Source organism: Hylobates moloch, unplaced genomic scaffold (genome assembly GCF_009828535.3).
Source record: "Hylobates moloch isolate HMO894 unplaced genomic scaffold, HMol_V3 SCAFFOLD_9, whole genome shotgun sequence".
NCBI lineage: Eukaryota > Metazoa > Chordata > Mammalia > Primates > Hylobatidae > Hylobates > Hylobates moloch.
The window spans coordinates 18,035,514-18,061,516 of record NW_026652284.1 but is presented as its reverse complement, the minus strand read 5'-3'; the positions used below and the strand labels follow the sequence as shown (position 1 = coordinate 18,061,516).

General features: G+C 46.6%; 1 protein-coding gene across 10 annotated transcripts in view; it reads left to right on the top strand.

Annotated features, from left to right (window-relative positions):
* CAPZB (capping actin protein of muscle Z-line subunit beta) overlaps positions 1-26,003 on the top strand; it is a 146,531-nt gene that overhangs the window by 54,895 nt on the left and 65,633 nt on the right. For 9 of the 10 annotated variants that reach the window (XM_032759135.2, XM_032759132.2, XM_032759133.2 and 6 more), the window contains one exon: positions 10,310-10,399. In XM_032759135.2, the coding sequence (XP_032615026.1) occupies positions 10,310-10,399 (90 nt within the window). Of the gene's footprint in view, positions 1-10,309; positions 10,400-21,438; positions 21,714-26,003 lie in introns of those variants that run through there. The other variant, XM_058443804.1, reaches the window with a different exon arrangement.

Genomic DNA, 26,003 nt, shown 5'->3' with positions numbered 1-26,003 from the left:
TGACGCTGTCCTGGGCTGGGGAAGTGGAGCAGAGGGCTTCAGAAAGCAACTTCCTGCATGAGGAAGTTACTAGAGTGCAGGAAAACAAAGGGAAGGTGATCTTCCATGGACACATGTGGAATTCCTTCAGCTCTCACTGTCCCTGCCTCTCTTCTCCTTGTGGCTTTAGGGAAGCCATATGCTCCATCGTACTCAGGGCAGGGGCGGTTGTGTGGAGTGAGTGCTGTGCAAGCCTGCCCTCCTTTGTGGGTGCTTAATGACTTGGAAACTGACATAACACTCCGCCTACCTTTCTAGACTCCTGGCAGCCTGAATGGAAAACCTGTGTCAAGTGAGGGAAAAATCCAGGCAGAAAGGGCCCTCTAGCACCTGAAAAGTGTTATGTAAAAGTCCTGGTAGATAAGCCATGTGCTTTACTCTGTGGGAGAGTTCCTACCCTTTATGGAGGATGCTCTGTGGGCGGTGCCCTTATGGCCCAGACGTGGTACCTCGTTCCCAGTGGCCCATGAGGTAGACAGTACCATCGGGCCCAGGTTTTAAAGAAGACTGAGGTTCCAAGGGATGAGGTGGTGACTTGCTTATGCAGGTTGTATGGGAAAGTAGGAATTATTAGTATATCGTATCTCTGCCTTTAGAGTCTTGAACTTCTTTAAGAAAAGGAAGAAGTAATCTTCACATAGTGTCAAGGTACTTACAAACTATTTGTGGGCTGTGACTCTGGACCCCAAGTTATCAACCTGATTTATTCCTTCTCTCAAAATTTCTTTTTTTTGTTTGAAATGAGGGCAGATTTCTAATTTTCTGGGTTCCCAACCCCATAGCAGATTAGAAGCAACATATTAGTTGAGGAAGTGTAGCTGACAGCCTGGCAGAAGAAGCAGATAAATGTAAAAAGCAGACACAGGGCGCCATTCCAAGAATGGCTACTCAGTGTCCTTAGGCTAATGAGAAATGGTTTAGCTGTGTTCATTGCATTGTCCTGTGGTCATTTGCATTGTGTAAAAACGTAGAGCAGGTAATACATTTTAGAGAGATTGCTGTCTTCTAGAATTTTTTTTTAAAAGTTGATACCCTGATGACCTGGACAAATCACTGGGAGGACCAGTCCTCGAAAATAATGGGGTAGCTGGGATGCTGGGCGTTGAATGTAGAAGGATGGTGTAGTTCTTTCCTGCTGTTTTTTTCTGGCTGTCCTCTACCTTAGGTCACAGCTCCTTGAGGGCGAGAATCTCATCTCACTGTTTGGCTGTGTCTGCCAGTCACTTACACAGTCCGTGGATGAAAGACTCACTGGGGAGAAGGGCTCGGGGCAGAGCCAGGCCTCGAAACACGAAGAAGATCCGGGTTTAGGCGCAGATTTTGCCTCTGTCTGTGCAACCTGGCAAAACTTGTGCTGGACCTCGTTATGCATCGTCAAATTAAGGAGCAGGAGTCAGAGGAAATTGAGATGTCAGTCCAGATCTAATTTCTGTGATCCCAACAGAATTTTTTTTCAAGGAGAGACTTGTTTATAAAAAAAAAAGAGACACATAAAGCAGTTATGTTTTCATGGTAATCCAAATGACCTTGACATAGCCACTGAATTGTTCACTTTAAAATGGCTAATTTTTTTTTTTTTTTTTGGCGGGTAGGGGGAGGGTGTGGGGACAGTCTCACTCTGTCACCCATGCTGGAGTGCAGTGGCATGATCTCAGCTCACTGCAACCTTCGCCTTCCAGTTTCAAGTGATTCTCCTGCCTCAGCCTCCCGTGTAGCTGGGATTACAGGCGTCTGCCACCACGCCCTGCTAATTTTTGTATTTTTAGTAGAGATGGGGTTTCACCATGTTGGCCATGCTGGTCTTGAACTCCTGACCTCAAGTGATCCACCCGCCTCCACCTCCCAAAGTGCTGGGATTACAGGCGTGAGCCACTGTGTCCAGCCCTAAAATGGTTACATTTTATTCCTCAGATGAGATAGGAGTTTATTTCTCATATAACAACAGGTCACCCATTCTGGCTGGTGGGTCGTCCACCGAGCCACCTCCTTCATGTTGCCCTGCCATCTCCCAGGGTTTTATGTTCGCCTGTATGGTCAGAGTAGGACTAGAATGGTTCCTTTTATGTTGCATGGTTTTTTAAAAACAAAACAAAAAAATACTCAATTTAAAAAGATGACATTGACTCAGCTATGATGGTAGACAGGAGACCCCAAAAGGTTGAAGAAGGCTTGGTCCGCCAAGTGGACTTCCGCCGTGGCTGTGATTCCCTTGACAGCGAGGGAATTGGATTTTCCCATGGGAACAGAAAGTCATCCAAGGGATATTCGTGTGTTTGTGTTTGAGGCATCTCCCTCCTGCACAGCTATCGTCACATCCCAGAGGACACTCAGGCAGTGCAGGAAGCACTTTTCTTTTTATTAATCCAAAATGTGCAGTTTTCCAGAGTGACCTAAGGATGAGTGGTCGGCTGGGCTGGCCCAGGATTCCTTCTCCAAATCACCCCCAGCACAAACTGTTCCCAGGCCACATGGCGGAAAACAGATTCAACGTTTAAACAAAGTTGCTTATTGGGTCACAGATTATACAAGACAAACCATGGTTAAGTGAGACTCCATAAATTTGTGGTAAGTCATTCTGGGCGCCAGCAGAGTTTACCTTTGTGCTGTCTATGAAGTTATTTGCTAAGCCTCTCAGGAATGTAAACGAGTGAAGGTCTTGATGAACTTAAGAACAACCTCTGAAGGCCTTGAAGCTTCGGTTGGTTGTTTATGTACAGACAGATGCTGTTAAGCACAAATCTGCCTTAACCAGCCACTACAGCAGGCCAAGCAGGACCTCTGCTTGCAAGCATTAGCAATTTGAGTTACTGCCTGTGCCTGTCTTTGAAATTAAAAACGGTGGGTTTTAAAAGCACACACAAAACATACACACTCCGGTGAGGCTATGGCACCATCCTCTAGCAGTTGGCCCCAGCTAGGAAACGTAGTCGTCTCAGGCTCCTTGGGCTTCCTCCCATTTCCAGTAACTGACCTCGTCCTATCTGTTGTGACCTTACAGTCTTTGGCTGTCCTCCTCCTCCTCTGGCTGGATGCAGCCAGAGAACTGGTTGCTGTAGAGGCTCCTCTGCTAGCTCTTCTGCCCCCAGTTTCGTCTCTGGTCAGTCTGTCTCGCCAAGGTCACCAGACAAATCCTTCTGTGTCAGTTACTATTGCTGTCTAACAAAACCACCCCGAAACCTAGTGACTTAAAGGAACAATTCATTTCATTGTCTCTGATGGTTTCTGTGGGTCAGGAGTTCAGGAGGGCCTTGGCTGGGTGGTTCTGGCTTGGGGTCTCATGCTATTGCAGTGAGATAGCTGAAGCTGGAACAGTGGGAGCCTGGAGCACCTGGGGGCTCAGTGGGCCTCCCTCTGTCCATGGAGTCTCAGGGACTCTTCTGCACAGAGTGGCCTCGGGGTAGTTGAGTGGGCTCCAGGCCTGTGTGTTCAGCAGGCAGGGAGAAGCTGCCTTGTCTCTTGTGGGCTCACAAGTCATAGGGCATCATTTGTGCTGGGCTCTGGTGATAAAAAGTTACAAAAGCTCCTCAGGTTCCAAGGCGGAGGGGACACAGCCCCCCCCCGCCCCCAAGTGGGAGGAGTGTCACAGTCATGCTGCAAGAGGAGGATGTGGGGTGGGACCGCTTGTTATGGTCATTCTTGGAAAATATAATCTGCCTCGCCTTCCAAGTCACAACAACAGTCGTCATTCCCCTGTGGGAAAATCTCTAGGGGCTCCAAAACCCTCACAGAAAAGTGGATTTTAAAGAATGTGGCACAGATGCCTTACCTATACACTGGACAGGAGCAAAAAACTGCGGGGAGAAGTGAGGTTCTGAGCCTAGCTCCTGGGGCCAGCTTAGCTGCCCCCTGGGTAGTTTGGGTGTGATCTGGCCCTTGTGACAAGGCCCCAGTCACCTCCCCAGGCCATGCCCCATGGTTCCCCACCTCCTCCACGCACCTGGCTCACCTCTCCTTACCCTGCTGCACCTGCTGCCTGGAAAGGCACACCTGCTCATCCAGGGCTAACCCGCTCCTGTGGCCCCGTTCTGAGACATCTTCTGGGGCTCCCTGCCCTGCTTAGTGGGCACCTCTACTCTGACATTGACATTGTTGTGGATGGTGTGTTTACTCTACCAAACTTGGAGTGTAGGGACTGGTTACATCTCACTTGATGATGGTTTCCAAATCAGACTTTGCCCTGGAGTTTGCCTAGTAGGCCAAGTTTTCCTGTATGCAAATGATTTCACAATACCGTCAGATGTCTGAACACTGTAGCAGATATTTAGATGGTAGAGTTTTATTTGACTGATTTCTTATTCTGAAAAATTGTTTTAGTCTGTATTAATGGTGGTTTTATTTATTGCAGGGTGATTTAAGCAATTTTATGCTTTTTCTTTAAATCATGTGAAAACAGGAAGTGAAATATTTCTTATCTCAGTTTATATACCAAAATAAGAAAATAACACAAAAAAACCCCTAAACCTACCCCTTGGAGCCTTGCCAGCTTAAAATGGGGTAACTGTCCCTCCCTTATTATTTGACATCCTAAACAAGGACTCTTCCTTGATTTTTTTTTTCCATACTGATTTTGACTGCACCATAAGCTCCATGAAGAGCAGAGACTTTTATGTTCACCACTCAGCATCAAAAACAGTGCTTGTTACCTAGGAAACACTCACATAATGATCGGATGATTAATTGAATGGGCAGAGAATTCCGGAGGATAAGGAGGAATGGTCCTTCTTTTACTATTTACCTTTCCACCTGGAGCACACCATTGGGAGGTGGAACTGGTGAAGCTCATTGTATGAAGGAGGTGCCTGGACCAGTCAGAGTTTTGAAGGAGCTGGCCTGTGGAGAGCTCTTAGCCACTGGGTGACAGTTTACTTCCCCTGACTGGCCTTCTGTTTATTTTGTAGTCATGTGAGGGTGGGAAGTCCTAGGAAAATAATTGACACAAAGAAGTACAAATCAGTGTATTGTGAACTGTGCCTTGTCTCTTTGTACCTTCTCTGTCTCATCATTGTATACACCACAGGACCTTGTGGTTATTTGCTGTCTTATGGACAATTGGTTCCTTGAGGCTTGGGACTGGGTCTCATTTGTTGGGCCGGATTCAGGGCCTGGCCCAGGGTTGGCACTCAGTGCACAGTTGTTGAATTATAGCCCAGTTGCTGGCCTGCAAGCGGCCAAATCCAGGATGATGGTCTTGTTTTGAAGGGTGTGGTGGTTGGGCGTGTCTGCTCTTGCAGTAGGATAGAGTACACTCCATCTAGAAGGAGTCTTAGAGTTTGTCTGGGCCAAATCCCAGGCCATGAGGTTAAGTGAGCAGTCCAAAGCACACAGACGTCTAGTGACAGGGCATACCTTGGACCCTGGACTCCTGAGTCCTAAGCCCTCTCTTTACTTGCTCTTCCTTGTATTTTTTGACCTGCTCCATTTCTGTCCTGGGCCAGTTCACCCCTCCTTAGGCAACCTGGTGGTTCCCTGCTCCCAGGAAGTCACTCTATTGATGCCAAACTTAGTGCGGACACCTGATGGGCGTAGCACACTACAACCCAGAACTCCTGGGCTTGAACGATCCTCCTGCCTCAGCCTCCCGAGTAGCTGGAACTATAGGCATGCACCATCGCTCCCTGCATACTTGTAGTTTTTTCTGTTACCTTTTAAAAAAGTTTAGATATCTGATAATCATAACTTAAGCATCGCGATTATGATGAATACCCTTGAACCTGACATTCCATTTGAGACCTACATATATATATATATATATATATATATATATGTCTAGGTCTCATCTTCCCCTCGTGGCTTTCCCCCATAGCTTTCATCTTCCCCTCGTGGCTTCCCTGGAACTGCTCTTCTACTCTTCTTAAATGTTGTATTTATCATTCCTTTGTCTTGGCTTAAAGAAAAAAAAAGCTTTGTTATATTAGTCTAAAACACATGTCTAAATAATAAGAGTGTTCATGGCCAGGTGCAGTGGCTCACACCTGTAATCCCAGCACTTTGGGAGGCGAAGGCAAGTGGATCGCTTGAGCTCAGGACTTGGAGACCAGCCTGGGCAACACAACAAAACCCCATCTCTACAAAAAATAGAAAAATTGGCTGGGCATGGTGGCTCATGCCTGTAATCCCAGCACTTTGGGAGGCCGAGGTGGGTGGATCGCTTGAGGTCAAGAGTTTGAGACCATCCTGGGCAGCATGGTGAAACCCCATCTCTACCAAACTACAAAAAATTAACCAGGCATGGTGGCCCCCCAGCTACTTGGAGGGCTGAGGTGGGAGGATGGCTTGAGCCTGGGAGGTCGAGGCTACAGTGAGCTGACATCGCGCCACTATATTCCAGCCTGGGTAACAAAGTGAGACCCTGTCTCAAGAAAAACAAAAATTAACCAGGCATGGTGGCGTGTGCCTGTAATCCCAGCTACTTAGGAGGCTGAGATGGGAGGATAGCTTGAGCCCAGGAGATAAGAGGTTGCAGTGAGCTGAGCTTGTGCCACTACACTCCAGTCTGGACGACAGAGTGAGAGCCTATCTTAAAAAAAAAAAAAAAAAAAGAATGTTCACTATTGCTTGTTACTGAGCTTTATATAAAAGTGACGGCATCCTAGGGAGGCCCCTGGGACTAGCCCCCTCCGTCTCCGTTGTTCCATTTCCTGGGTCACTTACCTTGTTGCTTGTAGCTGAAGGTCATCCACATCTGCTTCATTCTCCAGTGCTGTTTCCTGTTTGGACCCCTTAGGGTTTGGGATGACTCCCAAGCAAATGGCTCCAGTTAACTCTAATTTTAACGTCTTAAAAGCTGTCATTAAGCTTTCCCATGTTGCTTCACTTATGGGAAGCATTTAGTCATTTCCTCATTGAATGATGGTTAAACATCCTTAGCCCTAGAAATTTGTAGTGAAACATTTCCAATTAAGATTAATTGGGATTAATGCAAAATATAAGCCAGATCCTTTCATAGTAGTATTCTAGTGCTGTCAACTAGATACAGGCCTACAGAGGACTGTCCAGCCCCCTTGCAGGGTGGGGGTGTGATCAGCATATTGGAACTGGGGTTGTGAACAGGCACTGAAGAAGGGTTAAAACAGTGTCTTTCACCTTGAGCTTCTTTGGTCAACTTAGGTCTTTTCCTAGATAACACTGCTCAGTTTTCTAGTTAATACCTTCTGTGTTCTGTCTGGATCACAGTTCCAAATTAGACAGGCTTACTTATATCTTAATTTGCTTTTCATTTATAAGGAGGATTGCTAATATCTAGTTGAGATACTTTCTGAAGACCAGAAATTTTTAGGGGTTACGTGTGGGGGTTTTTTTGTTGGTTTGTTTGTTTGTTTGTTTTTTTTTTTTTGAGACGGAGTCTCGCTCTGTCGCCCAGGCCGGAGTGATCTGGGCTCACTGCAAGCTCAGCGTCCCGAGTAGCTGGAACTACAGGCGCCTGCCACCATGCCCGGCTCATTTTTTTGTATTTTTAGTAGAGACGGGGTTTCACCATGTTAGCCAGGATGGTCTCGATCTCCTGACCTCTTGATCTGCCTTCCTTGGCCTCCCAAAGTGTATGTGTGGTCTTTAAATTAGAATTGTATATAAAATGTTTCCCTGCATGTGCAGTCTTCCTGAGAGGGACTTTATCGTTGATCAGATTCTGGGAATCTGCAGCCCCCAAAGCAATTATTTTTAGCACAGGGCTTCTCAGCCTTAACTCTATTAACGTTTGGGCTGGGTGATTCTTTGTCATAGGGAGTCTGTGTATCACATTTTGGGGCATTTAGAAGCATCCCTGGCCCCTACCCATTAGATGTCAGTAGTTTCTTCTCTCCCAGTTGTGACAAAAATGTCTCCATACATTGCCAGATGTCTCCTGGCAGGGTTGTTGGAGGTGTGTGTGTATGTGTGTGCACGTGTGCAAAATCATCCCTAGTTGAGAAATACTAGTTTATACCTTTTAACAAGTTTGACTTGAATCATTTAGGGTTTTCTATTCTTGCTCGGCCAAGAGAATACATAGCTGTGTATTGAGTTTCAACATTAGCTCTAGTTTAAGGGGAGCAAGAGAGAGAGAGATCCAGGACTGGGTTGAGGGGCAGGGAGGTTGGGCAGGGGAATCATTTAAAATTTTTAAAAATATTTAAAAGCTGTATGTATATTTGTATGCATGCAATATCCCCAATCATTAAACACATACTACTGTGTATTAAACGTTTCACATGCATTACTAAATTATTGTAACTCTCTAAGGAAGATACTGTGTTCCCATTTTATGGATAAATAGAGACTTCTAGAGATTAAGAAACCCGCCCAAGGCCATAAATTAATGAATGGCAGTATTGGGAATTGAATATGTCTCTCTGGAGTCGAATCAGCTTATCTGTGTGTTCTGCCCGAGATGTGGTGTTAAAATTTCCTCTCATGCCAGTGGGCCAAACCTGTCACTGTGGCCTTGGCTGACACATGTTGGCATAGAAGTGCGTGGCACAAGTAGGGAATTCATGGTTGCTGGCATTAAGCAAAACAAGTGGTAGAATTTCTGGTGTGGTGTTTTTCTTTTCTCTTTGCAGGGGAGCCAGTTCGTTGTGTGTTCCTGGATGAACTGTCACTGATAGCCATCTTGAGCAAGGGACAGGCTTTTTCTTTTCTTTCATTCTTTTTTAAAACAGCTGGCCGTATATGCCATGTCAATATCTTTTTTTAAAAAAATGAAATTGACTCTCCTTAATAATGTGTTATGTCTTCTGTGACTATGAAGTGGGTCATTGCCCCACAGCCTACTTGTGGTTAACAGACCTGGAGTATAAATGGTAATATTCAAAAGTTGTATTTCATTAAGGCCAAATGGGGCATTTTGAGGATTACTTTGTGTATTTTATGAGACTGTAGCTTGTTGACTTAGGCCTTCCAAAAATCCTGAAATTGGTCTGAACAGAGCAGATTCCAGATACAAATCAGATAGTGGCTCTCTGCTAGGGTAGTGTTGGGGACTCCGTCTGCCTTACTTGGAGTCACCTGTACTTCTTAGGGTTGCATACACAGGTCTTCACCATTGTACCTGGCCCACCTTTCTCACTTTATTTCTTGTCTCATTTCCTGAGGTCTAGCCTTCTGTGTTAGAACCCACTGTGCATTGAATTTACTTTGCACTTTACCAGCCTTGCCTCTGCTCAGTTCCCTTCTTCTCTCCCTCCCTTTATTTATTTATTTTTTATATATTTAGGGTGACTGGCACATGGTGGCTCTTAGTAAATATTTGCAGCGTATATACTGTGAGGAGAACATGGTGAAGCACAGGATGCATAACTTTGAAAAGGTGCTTGAGCTGGGCACGGTGGCTCATGCTTGTAATCTCGGCACTTTGGGAGGCCAAGGCAGTTCGGTTGCTTGAGCCCAGGAGTTCAAGACCAGCCTGGGCAATGTGGCAAAACCCCATGTTTGCCCCTACCCCCAAAAAAATACAAAAATTAGCCAGGTGTGGTGGCATGCACCTGTGGTCCCAGCTACTCTGGAGGCTTGAGGTGGGAGGATCACTTGAGCCTGGGAATTGAGGGTCATAGGGAGCCAAGATCATGCCACTACACTCCAGCCTGGGTGACACAGCAAGACCCTATCTTTAAAAAGTTAAAAACATTTTTTAAAAGAGTGCTTGATAAACAAGAGTAATGGTTGTCTTTCCAGTCCTCTGCCGCTGCAGTGACATAGTTTACTGCATTTGCAGTCCAGTTTGCTGGGTGGAGTGAGCTCTTGACTGTAGTGTGGTTCAGGTCTTAGTGTCCTAAGTTTCCATTGAATGAATGAAGCACTTTTAACCCCGTGTGCATCTTGCCACTTGTTCTTTGCCTGGCTTCTCCCCCTCACTTGGAGCTCATCAAGGAACCTGGCCTGGGGATGTTACCTGGTGTTTATACCCAGGTTACAACAAAGGGCAAAAGTAATCCGCTACTTGAGTGTGCTCACCATGGAACCAACTGGGAGGCACGACATCTGGAGCCACCAGGGCCTGTTGAACAGGAGCAGGGGAGCCGGCGAGGGAACTTTCTGACATCTCCAGCCTGCTTCCACTTCTTTCAGGGTCTTTTGGATGCCCCCACTTGAGACAGAGACTGCTGTTAAAGGGGAGCAGACAGCCTGCACAGTTGCCCCCTGCTCCAGGCTACCGGCACACAGACCTGGCAGAGGGCCCACTGCACGGCTCTTTGGGTTTTACAATGCCTTGGGCAAGCATGCTTTTTAAAAGGAGTTTTTGATATTCCTTCTGGCAAAAATGACTGACCCACTTTTATTTCTTCCTCCACAGAGTGATCAGCAGCTGGACTGTGCCTTGGACTTAATGAGGCGCCTGCCTCCCCAGCAAATCGAGAAAAACCTCAGCGACCTGATCGACCTGGTACGTGCCTCCTTCATATGGTTCCATTTGAGACTGCGGCTAAGAATTGGTTGCTTTTGTGTAGCTTTTTCCATGCAGAATTCACAACAAAGGAAACCTTTTCTCTCCCTGGCAGACCATGCCACTGGCCTATGAGATTCTTCCAGGCAGAGAGAAGGTGGGTTTCACATGGTGGTCTGTCATTCAGGACCATCTGTGTTGATGAAGCCCAAGTTAGGAGTTCTAAAGTTAATGACAGTCTGCTCCCTCCCCAGCTGCCTTGTCTTCAGTTTCTAGAAGCTTGCATTTAGACGTGGTGAGGAAGAGGGCATACCCATCCCGCAGGCATTCAGCAGTGCACGCAGGCCAGACACTATCAGTCTCTGCTATCGTGTGAGTTTCTCCAGCCAACACAGTACAAGCGTCTACCTGTCAGATGCTTCCGTGGCTTCATTTCTAGTTTGCAAAGGTATAGCAAGCAAAAGTTGGCTTGTTAAAGGGCCTGTCACATCTAGTTTTTAAATATTCTATTCATTTTCATAGATTTTTATGCTCAGTATGATTGGTCTCAAGATGTTGCCTCAAATTCACTAGCACCATATTATTTGAGAGTGCTCAAAATATTCAAAAACGTCTATAAAGCCATAGGAAATATTGGAAAGAAATAAAATCGGGTCCTAAGAAGCCAACCGAATCACCCTGATCACTTGGCAGTGAGTTCTGGTGCTGGGTTTGGAACGTGAGTCCCTGAGTCTGGTCCTCTGTTTTTTTCCACTGTGTCCTGTGTCTTCTTGGATGTGATTATCCATTGCCAAGCATGGCTCATCAGTGAGGTATATTTTTAGAGTGGGTTGGGAACTCGTTCATATGCTGTAGTGATTTATTTAATTCCATTGTATGCATTCAGAACATTTTTACTAGGAAAAATATATGACTGCTAGGAGAGGCACGCATGTCATTCACAGAGAAAACTTTATACAGCAGCCTGAAAGGTCTGTAGTGCGAATATTTGTATATTTATAGAGATGCAAACTCTCAGCTGAGAGGCAAGTGTGTGACACAGAGCGGAGCCTGTGGCAGGAGTTGGGAACCTGCTGTATCTCATTCATAGTAATGCAGGAAGTGGGAAGAAAGAGGTTTCTTGAGGTCACTGGCTGCTCAGAGAGACAACTGCACGTGCTTGTGATGTAAGCAGAGAGAAGGCAGATATCAAAAAGAGAGGGTCCCACCAGACGACATTTCAGAGGGGTAGTAACATAGTTGTGATGCAAATGAACCCACTGTGTGCTCAGGATCAGGGGTCCCCGGCCAGGAGCCAGTGAGTGAGGAAGATCATTGAAGCGGGCTTGGTGGGATCTGGAGGCACAGGCCCCTGTGGGAGGAGTAGCTGCCCTCGTTACTCCTGGTGCTTGTTGCCCTGTTGGAAGTAGAGCCTCTGTTGCTTGTTTTCACATTTTTCTAGAGGAGCCATATATTTGGGGTTTTATGTAAAATTTCCTGGTTTGTTTTTTTGTGTGGTTTTTTTTTTTTTTTTTTTGAGACGCAGTCTCATTCTGTCACCCGGGCTGTAGTGCAGTGGGGCGATCTTGGTTCACTGCAATCTCCGCCTCCCTGGTTCAAGCAATCCTCCTGTCTCAACCTCCCCAGTAGCTGGGATTACAGGCGCCCACCACCGTGCCCAGCTAATTTTCTATTTTCATTAGAGACAGGATTTCACCATGTTGGTCAGGCTTGTCTCAAACTCTTGACCTCAAGTGATCTGCCTGTCTCGGCCTCCCAAAGTGCTGGGATTACAGGCATGAGCCACCACGCCCAGCAGAATATCCTGATTTTAAAACATTGGCCTGCACATTAGATTGGCTGGGTCCAGTTTTGTGTAGAACCTGGGCCTGAGCGTGTGAAATAATGAGCTGGGGGCGGTCGGGCAGTGTGGGTTGGAGGGGTTAGAGGAGATGTCCTTTGTTGAGAAATACTGAAGTATAAAGTTGGATAGGTAGGAGGTATCCTTGAAAGTGAGGAGACCTTGGACTTGATGTGGTGAGAATGGTCACCATCAGCCCACTGACTGCTGAACTTGTATGCAGTGCCTCGTGCGCAGCCATATTTGAACTCTCATCAGTCCTACGAGGTAGGACTACAGAATGCGGTCTGGGAAGTGCTTAATGGCTTTGCATTTTTCTTGGTCAGAAATCTATGATTGATCCTACGTGGAAGAGGTGGGCAAAAGTTGAAGATGTGATCTGCCTTTAATTTGGTCAGCTGCAAGGGCTTGTTTTTCTTCTAAACTCAGCATGAAAGCATGCTTGGCTGAGTTGAAATTTAGTTTGCCAATTTAGTTATTACTGTATTTTAGAAATAAGCCAAACATAGAAGTAGGAAATGATGAGCAAATTTTTCTCATTAGACCCTTCCTGGTGTTTAATAGGCTATTTTGTTCTTATGGCAACTGAAGTGTTTTACTACAGCTGTGTCTTTTCTCTGGGACTCCCTCATCACTCTCTCTTTCAGGGATGTGCATGTAGCTGCTTTTATAAAAACCTGGTTAACTGGTTCCCTTGTTGCCCATGCGGGTTTTCCCTGGGCTTAACAGGGAAATTGCAGCATTGATGGTGAATGAAGGAGAATATCAAGAGCCGTCTTTCCCCATAGCCAGATAATGAGAGAGATCACCTCTGAAGCTTAGTTGCAGGATGGTACTTGGACACAGGTTGAAGTGCCAGACCGTATCTACCACTGATAAATGATGTAGTGTGTGACATTCTATAGATACTGTCAGAGCATACTATTTTTTTTTTTTAGAGACAGGGTCTTGCTCTGTCACGCAGGCTGGAGTGTAGTGGTGCAGTCAAAGCTCAATGCAGCCTCAAACTCCTGGGCTCAAATGATCTTCCTGCCTCAGCCTTGCGAGTAGCTAGGACTATAGGCGCCCACCACCACATCTGGCCAATTTTTTAAAATGTTTTATTTTGCATAGATACTGGTTCTGCCTATGTTGCCCAGGCTGGTCTCGAACTGCTGACCTCAGGCAATCCTGCTTTTCTGTTTTTAACTTTGTCTTCTGTAGAATGTATGCTAGAGCTGGTGGAGGTGGGTTGAGGTTGAGGTGGACAGCTGACGTGTTGAATACCTGCCGTGTGCCCAGGACTAAGCTGGGGACTTCTGTTTGTGTTGTTTATTATTTCTTCAAAGTCATACAACACTCCTGTAAGGTACATATGGCCACCTCACCTCCTTTAGATGATTTAGACTACGGGGAAGAAGCCAGGATAGGGATGTGGCTTGGGAGCGCCGGGAGGTCTGATTCCTCCTGCTTGCCGGGTTCCTTTGGGTTAGTCACACTGAAAGCAACAGATTAAATGTGGCATGTCTATGTGCTATGTCAGTTTTGCCTGTTGGGAGAGAAACTGTTAATTAAATTCATTAGTAATCTAAAATGTTAACACATAGGTATATTATGGAAAATTCACATAATTTAAAAGCAAGAACTAGACACTGGGCGAAAAAACCCTTCTCGGAACCAGGCCATTTATGATTAGTAGTTCTCTTTCCTCCACTGCCTCAGGGGGCGGCCTGAGAGGCGCCAGTTCCCCTCACCGGCTGTGCGGAGGCCACCTGGGGCTCTGTCTACCTCAGAGGCTGAACAAGAGGCCAGAATGGATTCCCATCATCCAGAGTGGGTTGGGGAAACGGTATTCTCATTAATTTTTTAATTGAAGTATGAGGAACGTCAAAATGGAAATGGAGCATGACTTTTCAACAAATTAGGATCTGGTAATGCATGTCTCATTAAAACTATATTGACATGCATTGGCCAGGCGCGGCGGCCCATGCCTGTAATCCCAGCACTTTGGGAGGCCAAGGCAGGTGGATAAATTGAGGCCAGGAGTTCGAGACCAGCCTGGCCAACATGGCGAAAACCCATCTCTACTGAAAAAAAAACTCTGTTGACATGCTTCAAAAGGCACTTTCTGATTGATGGCCTGGCTTTGAACTCCTCGCTATGTATGGTGCTCATATAAGGGGCAGTGCGCTGGCTTTGTACTGGATCCTGTGACTGATCCTGGAAGTTTATTCTTTGAATGTTTTATTTTCATCACTGCCAGTGTTCTCTGGGAATGACAGTTTTTCTTTTTTCCTGTGTAACTGAATTTACAAAATGCTTTTATTCTGTAAGGATTGGTCTGTGCTGAGTATACTGTTGTGGCATTGAAGTTCACATGCAGTTGTAGTTTCTTCCCAAAGCTGTAATTTCAGAAAATTAACACTATTATGCACCTGTCTAAAGGCAAAGGATCCGGGCCTTTGCCTTGTGTAATCTGGGATCAGTCAGATGTTTTGAAAGTAGCTAATGCACTGCTGCTCCATGCAAACAGCAGTCATTCCTCCCTGCTCACCTGCCCAAGATAATGAAGGTGGGGAGATTGTTGTTTTCAAGAAAAGACAAACGAGAATGTTAGGATTTGCCAGCATTCCCCATGAAGGGAATGGCCTCGCTTAGATGTCAGGGCCAGGGAACTGTGGGGGAATGGATCCAATCCACCATGGTCTGATTACAGAGTGGTAAAGAGAAATGTGAGGGATGCTTGGCAGCCAGGCCAAGGCAGCCCAATTTATCATGCCAGATCAGCTTTCTTTTTTCTTCCCAGCATCAGAGTTTTTGCTGCCTTGGGATTATGAGGCCTGCTCTGATTGGTGGGAAATGACCTTCCTTTGCAGATGGCCAAAACATCATTTTATTACATATTAATCCCATTGTGCTAGAGTGAATCCAGCAGAAATCTGTTGTTAAGCTGTTTCAAAAATACCCACACGTCCATGAGGGCCAAGAATCATATGATGTGAAGATGTTCCCTTGGCTTTATAAACCTGGCCCTTCTATGGCCTTACTCTGCACACTGGCAGCAAGAGCAGAAATGTCTCAGCTGGGATGTATTTTGAGCCCTGAGCTGAGGAAGGAGTTTGTTTCTGCGTATTGGCACCCAGCAGACCTTCCATCCTTTGCCTTTTTAAGAGCAAACCAAAAATAGCCGTGAATCTGTTTAACTAGGCAGGAAAGTCTCTGCTTGCAAACATTGGTCACTTCCTGTTTTTAGTTCCTTCACTTCTTTGTTTCTTATAGTCGCCCTAAGGCTCAGCTCTTGGGTGTCCCCAGACTTTACTCAAGCAAGGGGAAGACATCAGGGCTGGGAAAGTATCCAGGCCAGTGAGTTAAAGGTGGAAGAGACATCCTGATTTTTTACCGGGGAGTTGATAACTTCATAGGTTAACTCGTTTCAGCATATTCTTCTTTTTAAGTAGCCGGAACAGCCCTCTAGAAATAGAAAAAGCCAGCTGGGCATAGGTGTTCACACTGCCAGCCTCAGCAGTAGCCATACTTTGAAATTATCCGTGTCACCCTCACATTGCCACCTCTATCAGGGCAGCATGATGTCTGCAGGGAGTGTGATTTGACAGATGAGAAGGCAGAGTGCCTGGGGGACATGTCCACATTCGGGCCTTAGTGAACGAGTGAGTGGAGACCTGCTGCTTACGTTTCCAAAAAACCTGCTCTCCGTGAAGCAGCCCATGGAGCCAGCTCACACACATTTGTAATTGATTGGTGACGTTAAGGCTGATACTATGAGTCAATAGTTCATTAATACAATTGATTAGCAGAATATCTGATGTCTGCTAAGCAGTGCTGCTCAGTTTTCAGTCTTTAATAGTTAAAGCAATGAAATCTGGAAATCATTTTTCCAGGGACAGCTGTGTGGAGTGAAGCAAAACTCAGTTTTGTCCCCCAGGTGATGAAGGTGCACTGGGCCTGAGACCCAAGATGACTACCCCTGCCTTTGGGGATCTTGAAGGCCAGATAGGATCTGCTTTATCTGTGTTAATAGAGTAAGCAGGCTTACATTTTCTTCTTCCCTAGCTTCCCCTTTAGCCTTGTCATTCAAACAATCTCAGACCAGCATTTTTCGTCCTTTATTTCAAAGACAACATTTAAAATGCCTTCACTTAGGCTGGGCCTGGTGGCTCACACTTATACTCCCAGCACTTTGGGAGGCCAAGGAGGGAGGATTGCTTGAGCTCAGGAGTTTGAGACCAGCCTGGGCAACATAGGGAGACTCCATCTCTACTAAAAATTAAAAAATGTTTTGGGCACAGTGGCATACGCCTTTGGTCCCAGCTACCCAGGAAGCTGAGGTAGGAGGATCACTTGAGCCCAGGAGGTCAAAGCTGCAGTGAGCTATGATCACCCCACTACACTCCAGTTTGGGTGAGAGAATGAGACCCTGTTTTGTTTGCAAGTTTTTGCCGTTCTAAAAGGGTCTCAGCTGAAGTAAGTGAAAAGGTAATGGATTCAGTCGACATTTATTGAGCACCTCCTGGAAGTCAGGCACTGTGTTTCACTCTGGGAAGAAGTGCAGCCTTTATTCCTTGCCTTTTCCTCCACAGGTCAAAATGCAAGAATTCTTCAGCTTGATCCCCGAAAAGAATGACCCTAGTTGGATTCTCTCAGGCCATTGGTCATTGACCAGTGAATAAGCTCTGAGGATGAGTAGCAAGAGCTGCAGAACTGAGTTATTCTTTCTGCAAGCATTTATTAAATGCACCATCCATGCACCAGACACTATTCTAGGTGCTGGGGTTTTCGTGGAGAACCAGATGAAAGGCCTCGCTCTATGGAGCTGACATTTCATGGGGAATTAATTTCTGGAAGGAGGACCTGGCTGTGGTCAGCTTTGCATGCTGTACATCTATTGAACAGGATAACTGGCAGCTGTGCTTAATTGTTTTTACTTACACATAAAGGTGTTAGAGGCTCTTTAATGGTCGTACCCAGCTATCAGTAAATGTTTGTCCACTTCTGTAAGCCATTGCTCACCACCGTTTAACTTAAGCCATTGCTCGCCACCTTTTAACTGGTTTCTCAGTGACTTGTGCCTTGGTGCTTCTCACATTCTTTCCCCAAAGTACTCGTGTCAATAGAGGAAGAAAGAAAAGCGAATACACATTTTTGGGGTTTTAGGGGAAAATCCACAGGTGCCTGCCTCAAGGAGAGCATTGTATGTTTTGTCTTATTTAAAAACTGTTTTCTGTCTGGGAAAGTGGCATTCACCTGAAGTTACAACTACCTGGGAGGCTGAGGTGGAAGGATTGCTTGAACCCCCGAGTTTAAGACCAGCCTGGGCAACATAACTAGACCCCATCTCATAAGAAAAAAATTAAAAAATAAATTGTATTCCAATCCATAACATGCCCACATGCAAGACATTTTAACATTAAAAAATGCTTTTTCCACCAAAGTTCCCCATGGGTTTATGTTAAGGGTGGGGAAACTTGGCTTCCTCTCTCCCACCCATCCTAGGGTCTGCCTGGAAGTTTTCTCCTCTGAGCCCAATGTTGTCTCTGGAGCAGGAGCCACGGAATGGATGGAATCATTGGTAATATGCACCAGCCCCTACATAGTCTCTGTTGTGACTGATGTTTCTGAGCGTATTCTGAGCTTTCCTATAGACAACACTACTATAGTTCCCGTTTTACAAGGAGAAAAAGCATTCCAGCCAAAAGCCTCCAGCAGTATTTTAATGAACTCCATTCCTTGGAAAATTGTGGTCAGTCTTTTCACGTGAGCCTTTTGCTCTGTGAATGGGTGGCAGCTGTGGGGACTGAGGCAGGGAGAGCAGGAGGCATGCTCTGGACGGTGGGTGCCAAGCTGGCTGTTTCCCGCCCATCCTGGCCTCTCCGGAGGATGGTGGCCCTTCATGACCCCAGCCTGTTATCAACCTGAGGACCTGCCACTTAGTAGTGCAGCCTCTGATTTGTGTCCAGGTGGCAGCCAGGCAGCCCTTCTCCACCAGGAAAAAAGGCATGATTTGCTTAGAAAGAGGAAGTGGGGCTTCCTGGGGTGCTCTCACCTGACCAGCTCCCTCATAGATTTGGCCAGAAGTGATTTCAGATTCTGATGAGTTCTGTTACATGCAGCATAATGGTTCCTCATTTTATCCAATTAAGAATGCGATTGCCTCCTGTAAAGGCAATCCAGACAATTACGGTGGAATGAATGAAAGAGAGGAGTGCAAGAGAAAGGAAATGAACCAAAGAGATTAGTAGGGCCATGGGCTTTATTTTGTGTGTGTGTTCCTTGGGGAGCAAAGACTGTTTCCAGGAAGACTACAACGATACACCCACCAGTCCTGAGCTGTCCTAGAACAGTAACGGTTGATTTTCCATTACGGGAAGGGGCTTGAATTTCTCCAAAGCCAACTATTTTGAAAATTGATGCTCTCCCATCATCTTTAAGATAGCCACGCAGTAAGCTTTGGTTATTTTTCAGAGATTACAAATTTCAAAATAGAAATTATTTTTGTTTGGTCTCAGATTAACAATTTGACTCTTCCCTCTTTCATTCCCTATAAAATACTTTTCAATTACATGGGAAAAATTTTTTTTCATCTTTTTAAATTAAGCATAGAAAATACAGACGGGGGTCTCACTATGTTGCCCAGGTTGGTCTCAAACTTGTAAACTCAAGCAGTCCTTCCACCTTGGCCTCCCAAAGTTCTGGGATTATAGGTGTGAGCCACTGTGCCTGGCCAAAATGAGTAACTTTTAATGGATCTCCATCAGATGTCAGCAAGTACCGATAGATGGGTCTCATTATTAATACGCTTCATCCAGGACCTTATCTGTCTTCATAGCCATTCTGTGAAGTGAGTGGGAGGAAACCGAGGAATGGAGGAGGGCAGTGAGTCTCTGACCTGATAGGTGATGCGTGCTGTGAGGTTGGGGGGAAGAGGTGTCAAGCCCACCTCTTGATTCCAGTCAGTATTTCCCACTGAATTACAGCCTTACAAATGAAAATATTACAGTGTGCCCTTTCTTAAATGTCCTGCCAAAGCTAAATCATCTTTTAAAAGTGAAAATGTAAAGGAAATTTATAATGAGGGCCAGGGAAGAATGGTCACCATGGAAGTACCTAAGGGAAAAGGACTTAAACTTCTCTTCCTGCCACTGCTGCTGTGGAGCTCGGGCAGGCGATGCTCCTCCAGAGCTTGACCAGCAGAGGAGCCGCCGCTGCCTTCAACCGGCTGGGCTGTGGGGAACCCGGGCTCAGTTGGAACAGTGGGGCAGAGGCAAAGCTTCCTATTGCAGCCCCCCACCACCCCCCACCCATACACACTTTGCATTGTGTGTGTTTGGAGGGAAAGTGCTATTTTGAAAGCATCCTGCCCAGACACAAGTGGTATATCACTATACTTTCAGTTAAAACAAATGTGAAAATTTTGGAAAAAGCAGTGCACTACAAGAACCAACGGGATGGTTCAGTAAGGGAGCTTATTTCTAGGTGGCATGTCCTTTTGCTGTCACAAATGGGCTCTTGTCCCCCCATCTCCCCTGGCATCTTATCTGTTCTAGCTGGTTTATGCTGGAGCACAGGCTGATTTTGGTACATTTAATTTAAAGGCAGTCACCTAAGAGGCAAGCAGGCAGTGGGTGAAGACAGCTGCAGAGCTCCGAGCTGAGTGGCGGAAGCAAATGAGTCAGAATTCTCAGAAACAGACCCAGTAATGGAAGAACTTAGAACAATCACAAGTGGTATTCCTATTTGGGAGAAAAATAATTGTTCAATAAATGTGTTGAAACAGCTAATACTTTTGAAGGAAAACACACTAAAACTCTATTGCAACAGCATGTAGTCATATTGCATATTTCTCATGGACTGAAGAATTAACTATTAAACGAACATGAAAGACCCAGAGAGCAAACATCAGTATTTGATCTTGAGATGGAAGAGGCCTTTAGAAGGTGCAGAAGCCAGTGCCGAAATGATAGCTTTGACTGCATGCAAATTTAACTTAGAAGTTTACACAAAATTAAAAAGCAAGGAACACACTCTGAAAAGCATTTGTACCTTTTGGCAAAACACTTCTGTCTTTAAATCTGAGAGCACCTGCAGAGGCTATTACAGTTGTCATCCCCATTGGACAGAGGAAGAAGCAGGGCCTCCAGCAGTTTATCCAGGGTCACCAAGTATGATGGTGGAGCTAAGCTTTGAACCCAGACAACCTGACTCCAGGGCTCTTAACCACCACATGGCATTGCCTCCATCAATAGGAAAAGTAGGAATACTTTGTTAGAACAAAGAGCTGGCTACATAGGCAATTCACAGAGGAAGAAACGCAAACGCCTAATATGTGAAACTTTGGTCCTCACTAGTAGTTAGAAGTGCAAAATAAACCGAGATGGGATGGCTGGAAAAGGCTCCTTCACGGATGACTGTTCCTTCTGCTTGGTGGGTGGATTCGTTTCTTGCTGGACTGTGACCTGCACATTTCGTGACTTTCTGATGAAGTGGATCCCCTCACCTTGGCATTGAGTCTCTTGAGGGATAAAGGGCAGCGATTGACTGGGAGAAATCCGGAAATCCAGAGTCTGGATAATCAGACTCCATTATCCATTAAGAGCATCATCACCCATGTTGGCATATTAAAGGCTCTGAGAAGTCCCGCAGTTGATAAAAAAAGAACTGAACCTGTTTTCCCAACTCACTTTCAAGGAATGCGCTTTGGGAAACATTGTTTTCCTGGGAAGGATCATAACCTACACACTAAATGGCCTGGATTTTACACCCTTTTTTGACAATGGCCCTAAGTGTGATATTAGCCAAATCTTTTATTTTCATAAGTGTTTGGTAAAATGGGGTAGAAGGAAACATAGTTTTTTTGGAATTATTTATCTATTTTTGCAAATAGAGAACTGCTTCAGGAAACTTCCTGCTGCTTCAATAGGAGGGACAAAGGTAGATGAAAAGAAAGGAGTATGTCCATTAAGAAGGTGCCTTGGCAAATCTTACAGGAAGTCAGGAGACCTAGGCTGTGGCTTTGAGTCTGCCACTAACTTGCTTTGGGAATTGCAGATCTCCCTGGGTCTGGGGCCCCCACTCTGCGAAGTGCAGGCCTGATGGCCTCTCAATCTCTCAGAACCGGAGGTCTGTTGCCTAGAACTAAAAGAAGATCACCATGGATACCCTTCTGTTGATGTCACCACTTTCAGACTCCCCTTTTGCTGGCAGAAGGGACCTCAGTTTCTCTCAGGCCTATGAGCTGCCCCATCTGGAAATAGGTGGAGAGAACAGAGCCGGCAGGGGCCTCCAGCAGATGCTCCAGCCCACAGTCTTTGTCCCTGGGTGGCTCATAGAGCCAGAAGAGAAGGCTTACTAGGACTTGAATCCTGGCCCGGTCACCATCCAGCTTTGAGACCTTGGGCAAGGCACTTCATCTCCCACAGTTTCCGAAAGCCAAATTCATGAGACGGTTGTGAGGATTCGGGGCGCGTGTAAACTGCAGATGTGAGTGGAAGACAGGCACTTAATTGATGCCTGCTGGTGCCTTTACTGCCTTTGTTGGCTTCCCAGGGCTGGTTGGCTCACTCCTGGGTTCCGCCAGCCTAGAGGCTGTGCCCTGATGCCCTGGGCAGCCTTTTGGGCTGAGTTTTCACAGGTGAACCCAGTCCCAGCCTTGGCTCCCACAGTGGGGCATTTTATAACCCAGTGCACGTTTGCAAGGACTCGGCTTATTTAACTGAGGAAGGAGATTAAGAGGCACTCCATTGAGGCCTTGTAGATAGTCATGAGAACTTGTCAAGGTGAGGATCCCCGAATGGGAAGCTGAAAACGCCACGGCCTCCCACCCAAAGGTGAGTCATGGAGGTCAGAAGGTGAGCCTCCAGACTGTGGCTGACTGGTTTCCATTCTGCAGAGATAAGGGTCATCTGACACCAGCTCCACAGTCCGCCCTGGTGGGGATCTCTCCCCCTCCTCTTCCTGATTGCTTGCTAGGCACTTTTCTTCCTGCTTCTGCTCCCTGAATGAGGAGCTGACCCTGGTTATCATTGGGAAAGTCTTCGGAAGCCCTGGGAGAGAAAGCTAGACAAGAGTGTGGCTGGATGATCTGAGGTGGCAGGAAGGAGTCTTAGGTTGATCTCAGTGTCCAAGGACAAGCCAGCCTTGCAGCCTCCCAGGTCGTCAGACCCCTCACTCCTCAGCCTTCCAGAGGTGCCAGGTCACCTGTGAAACCCGGGTCCCCAGGATCCTGTCGGTTTCCCAGCTTCCTTGCCATTTACCCTCTTCCTTATCAGCACTGCTCACCTCTTGCTCCTCTTTCCTCTGAATCTCTTGTCCCCTTCTTGAACCCACATCTCTAGTCTCCCCCCAGGCACCCTTTTCCCCAGCCTGAGAGCCCCCCAGTCTATGTGTGAGGGTCCTACACAACCTCCCAGTGATGGGCCCCTGTTCCGTATCTCTGGACCTCTCCTGGGACTGCTCTCTGGTGGGGAGGCTATTTTAGCAGCTCACCTGCTGCTACCTGTTCATGACCCTGATGCCGAAAATGCTTGTGAGGTGCCACTAGCCAAGAAGCAGACCAAGGCTGGAAGTGGAGTCCTCATTTGTTTTGCAGACTTCCTTGGAAACAGATTGGCCATTTAGTGCCCCCTACCACTCCTTTATATGCCAGGCCAGAGAAGCCTGTTTCGGTGTACTTGGGAATTCAGGTTCTACAAAATTCTTGGTTAGGCGTTTCTAGGCTGTTAGTCTGAGGATGCCTGAGATGCTTGGTTAGGAGCATTGAAGTCGATAGTGGAGAGCCTCGAAATTGAAAGGCGCAATCCTGTTCAGCTCTTGTCTTTACCACGTCTTAGCTGTGTGACCACTGATCCTCAGTTTCCTCATCTGTGAGATGGGCATAATGACACTAACTTCAAGAAAGAGATGGGGGGTGTAAAGCTTCTAGCATAGTACCTGGCTTGTAGTAGCTGTCTGTGTGGAGTTCTGAGGTCACGTCAAACTTGCACAAAATACTCTGCTGTTCTCCCGGGTTTTAAGAATAACTATCGTGTGCCATGTACTGTTCCAGACCCTTTGCTTATTTAAACTGCACACCACAAGGTTGATCTTTTTTGCCCATTTTACAGATGAGGAAACCAAGTGAGGTTTCATGAGTTGGTCCAAGCCTCACAGCTAATTAGTAAGGAGCAGAGTTGGGATCTACCCCTGTCTGCAAAGCCTGTCTTCTCTGTCACGCTGTTTGTGTCCAAAGCTGCCCCAGGAGTAGCTTTCTCCTTGTCACTGCAGGTCACCAGAGGAGGGCTGACTCTGAATGCAGCTGTCTTCACAATTCTTAGCACTGGCAAGAAGTTACTCAGTCTCCATAGTGGGTAGCTCCCCCCTTCCCATGTTGAAAGGGCGTCCTGTTCTGGCCTCCTGTGGTTAAAGGTGCACTGCTGATGGAGACGGAAGCATCAGTGGTAACAAGCACAAGACCCCGACATCCCAGCTGCCAGCTGCCAAGCAGCAGTGCCGTGTGGCGGGGGGTGGGGGTTGGGTTCCAGTGCACCCAGCTTTGCATTGCTTACATAAAGGAGCTTCAGAGCTTTAGAAGGGATGCGTGGAGGAGGAATAGTCCCGCCCTCCTCCTTTTTTGGGTCATTGGCCCTCATTGGGCCGGACACTTCTTATTCACTAATCAGACGGTTTGCGGTTGCCCTTTGCCACATCTGTGGCTGCCTTCCTGGGCCTGTCGAGCTCACAATTAAGGTTCATTAGAGACCCTGTCAGTCATAGCACGCACAGAGCCTGCCTGAGAGAGGCCTTGCCAAGGGGCTGGCCAGCCCCATGCCCCCACCAAAATGAGTCCCTTTGCAAATGACTGCCGACCAAATTCTAGAGGCTTTGTGTGCAGGAGAGGGGGTGTGAGCAGCGCTTGTGAAGCTCCAGACTCTTGGGTCCTAGTGGGCCCATTGCCTTTTATGTAATTGAAACCTTCACGCGAGCTCTCGAATTGATGTTCCAGATGCTGGCGGCGGGAGTGCTGTCAGATGGACGCTTTGGAGGGAGCATATGACAGCCTCCGAAAAGAGATTTGGAGCCAAATGCAGAAGAGATTTAATGATCGTTAATCTCCCTCTCCCTCTTTCTGGAATATATTGGGACTCTTAATTACTATTGACTGGAAGCTAAAACAACACTCCTAGTTCAGAACAAAACTCTTTAGGAGATTTGCCCCAGGCTGAAAGGATTATCCTTCATACAAGGGGATTTTTTTTTTTTTTTGCCTCTTTCTAACCATGTGTTGAACATCAGTTGGCAGTAGAGGAGATATGTACATCAGGTGTTTTAAAGAGGCTTAATACTTCTTCACCCACATTGTTTTTCTGTCTCATTGACCTTCCTAGTCCCAAATGCTGCCTGTAGGGGCAGCCAAATCTCCATGTTGTATCTAATGCACTGAAAGCACTGCTCTGTGCTGTAACTGTACTCTTAGCCCTGGAGGGCCCTCTGGCTTCTGAGCACCTGCGGGATGCCATGATGCTCACCTCTATCCCCAGACCCTAACACAGTGCCTGGCCACATGTCGATGCCAAATAAATATGAGATAATGAACCAAAAACCCCACTATCCCCAAATTCTGAGGGGAGTCCACATTAGATGTTCTAGGCTGTGTGATCTGAGACCGAGAGATGAGAAGGGACAAGGATGGCTTGTGGAGCTGAGCTGTGACTCAGGAGACCTCAGCCCCTGGGACTCAGGGCTAGTGGTCCCGGCAGGTGGCAGTATATGGACAGAGTCTTTAAGGTCACAGAGTCATGAGTCAGCTGGGGCTGGGTGCATGCACCCTGAATATCTAGGTGACCCTGAGTAAGCTACCTAGACTCCAGGCCTCAGTTTCCTCATCTGTGTAATGGAGAGAATTCTGGATTTGCCTCACTCTAAAAGAGGACAATTGTGAATATTAAAGGAAGTCGTGTGGGGAAAATGCTTGGTGCAAATCATCCAAAGAAGATGGTGGAATCCCGTGACAGAAGCAGCTGGAATCCATTGCTTTCCCATGATTGCTGAGCTGTCCTTTTAAGGAGGAGAGTGCATGCCCCTTGTCAAAAGCAGCCTGCGTTTCCCTATTTGGCCAGATAGGTGGGTGAATGCTGCTTGATCAGGCTCTGAAAGGTCCTGCCTTCTTCCGGATGGCAGAGGGACTGTGAGGTAAACTCAGATCTTGCATTATTTCCATTACCTCTTTTTTTTTTTTTTTTTTTTTTTGAGACAGAGTTTTGCTCTGTCACCCAGGCTGGAGTGCAGTGGCGTGATCTCGTCTCACTGCAGCCTCCGCCTCCCTAGTTCAAGTGATTCTCCAGCCTCAGCGTCTGGAATAGCTGGAACTACTGGCCTGTACCACCGTGCCTGGCTAAGTTTTGTATTTTTAGTAGAGATGGGGTTTTACTGTTTTGGCCAGGCTGGTTTCAAACTCAACCTCAAGTGATCTGCCTGCCTCGGCCTCCCAAAGTGCTGGGATTACAGGCATGAGCCACCGCGCCCAGCCATATATACATATATATATATTTTTTTGAGATGGAGTCTCACTCTGTCTCCCAGGCTGGAGTGCAGTGGTACAATCTCGGCTCACTACAACCTCTGCCTCCCCAATTCAAGCGATTCTCCTGCTTCAACCTCCCGAGTAGCTGGGACTACAGGTGCGTACCACTACAGCCAGCTAATTTTTGTATATTTAGTAGAGACGAGATTTCACCATGTTGGCCAGGCTAGTCTTAAACTCCCGACCTCAAGTGATGCCACCGTGCCCGGCCT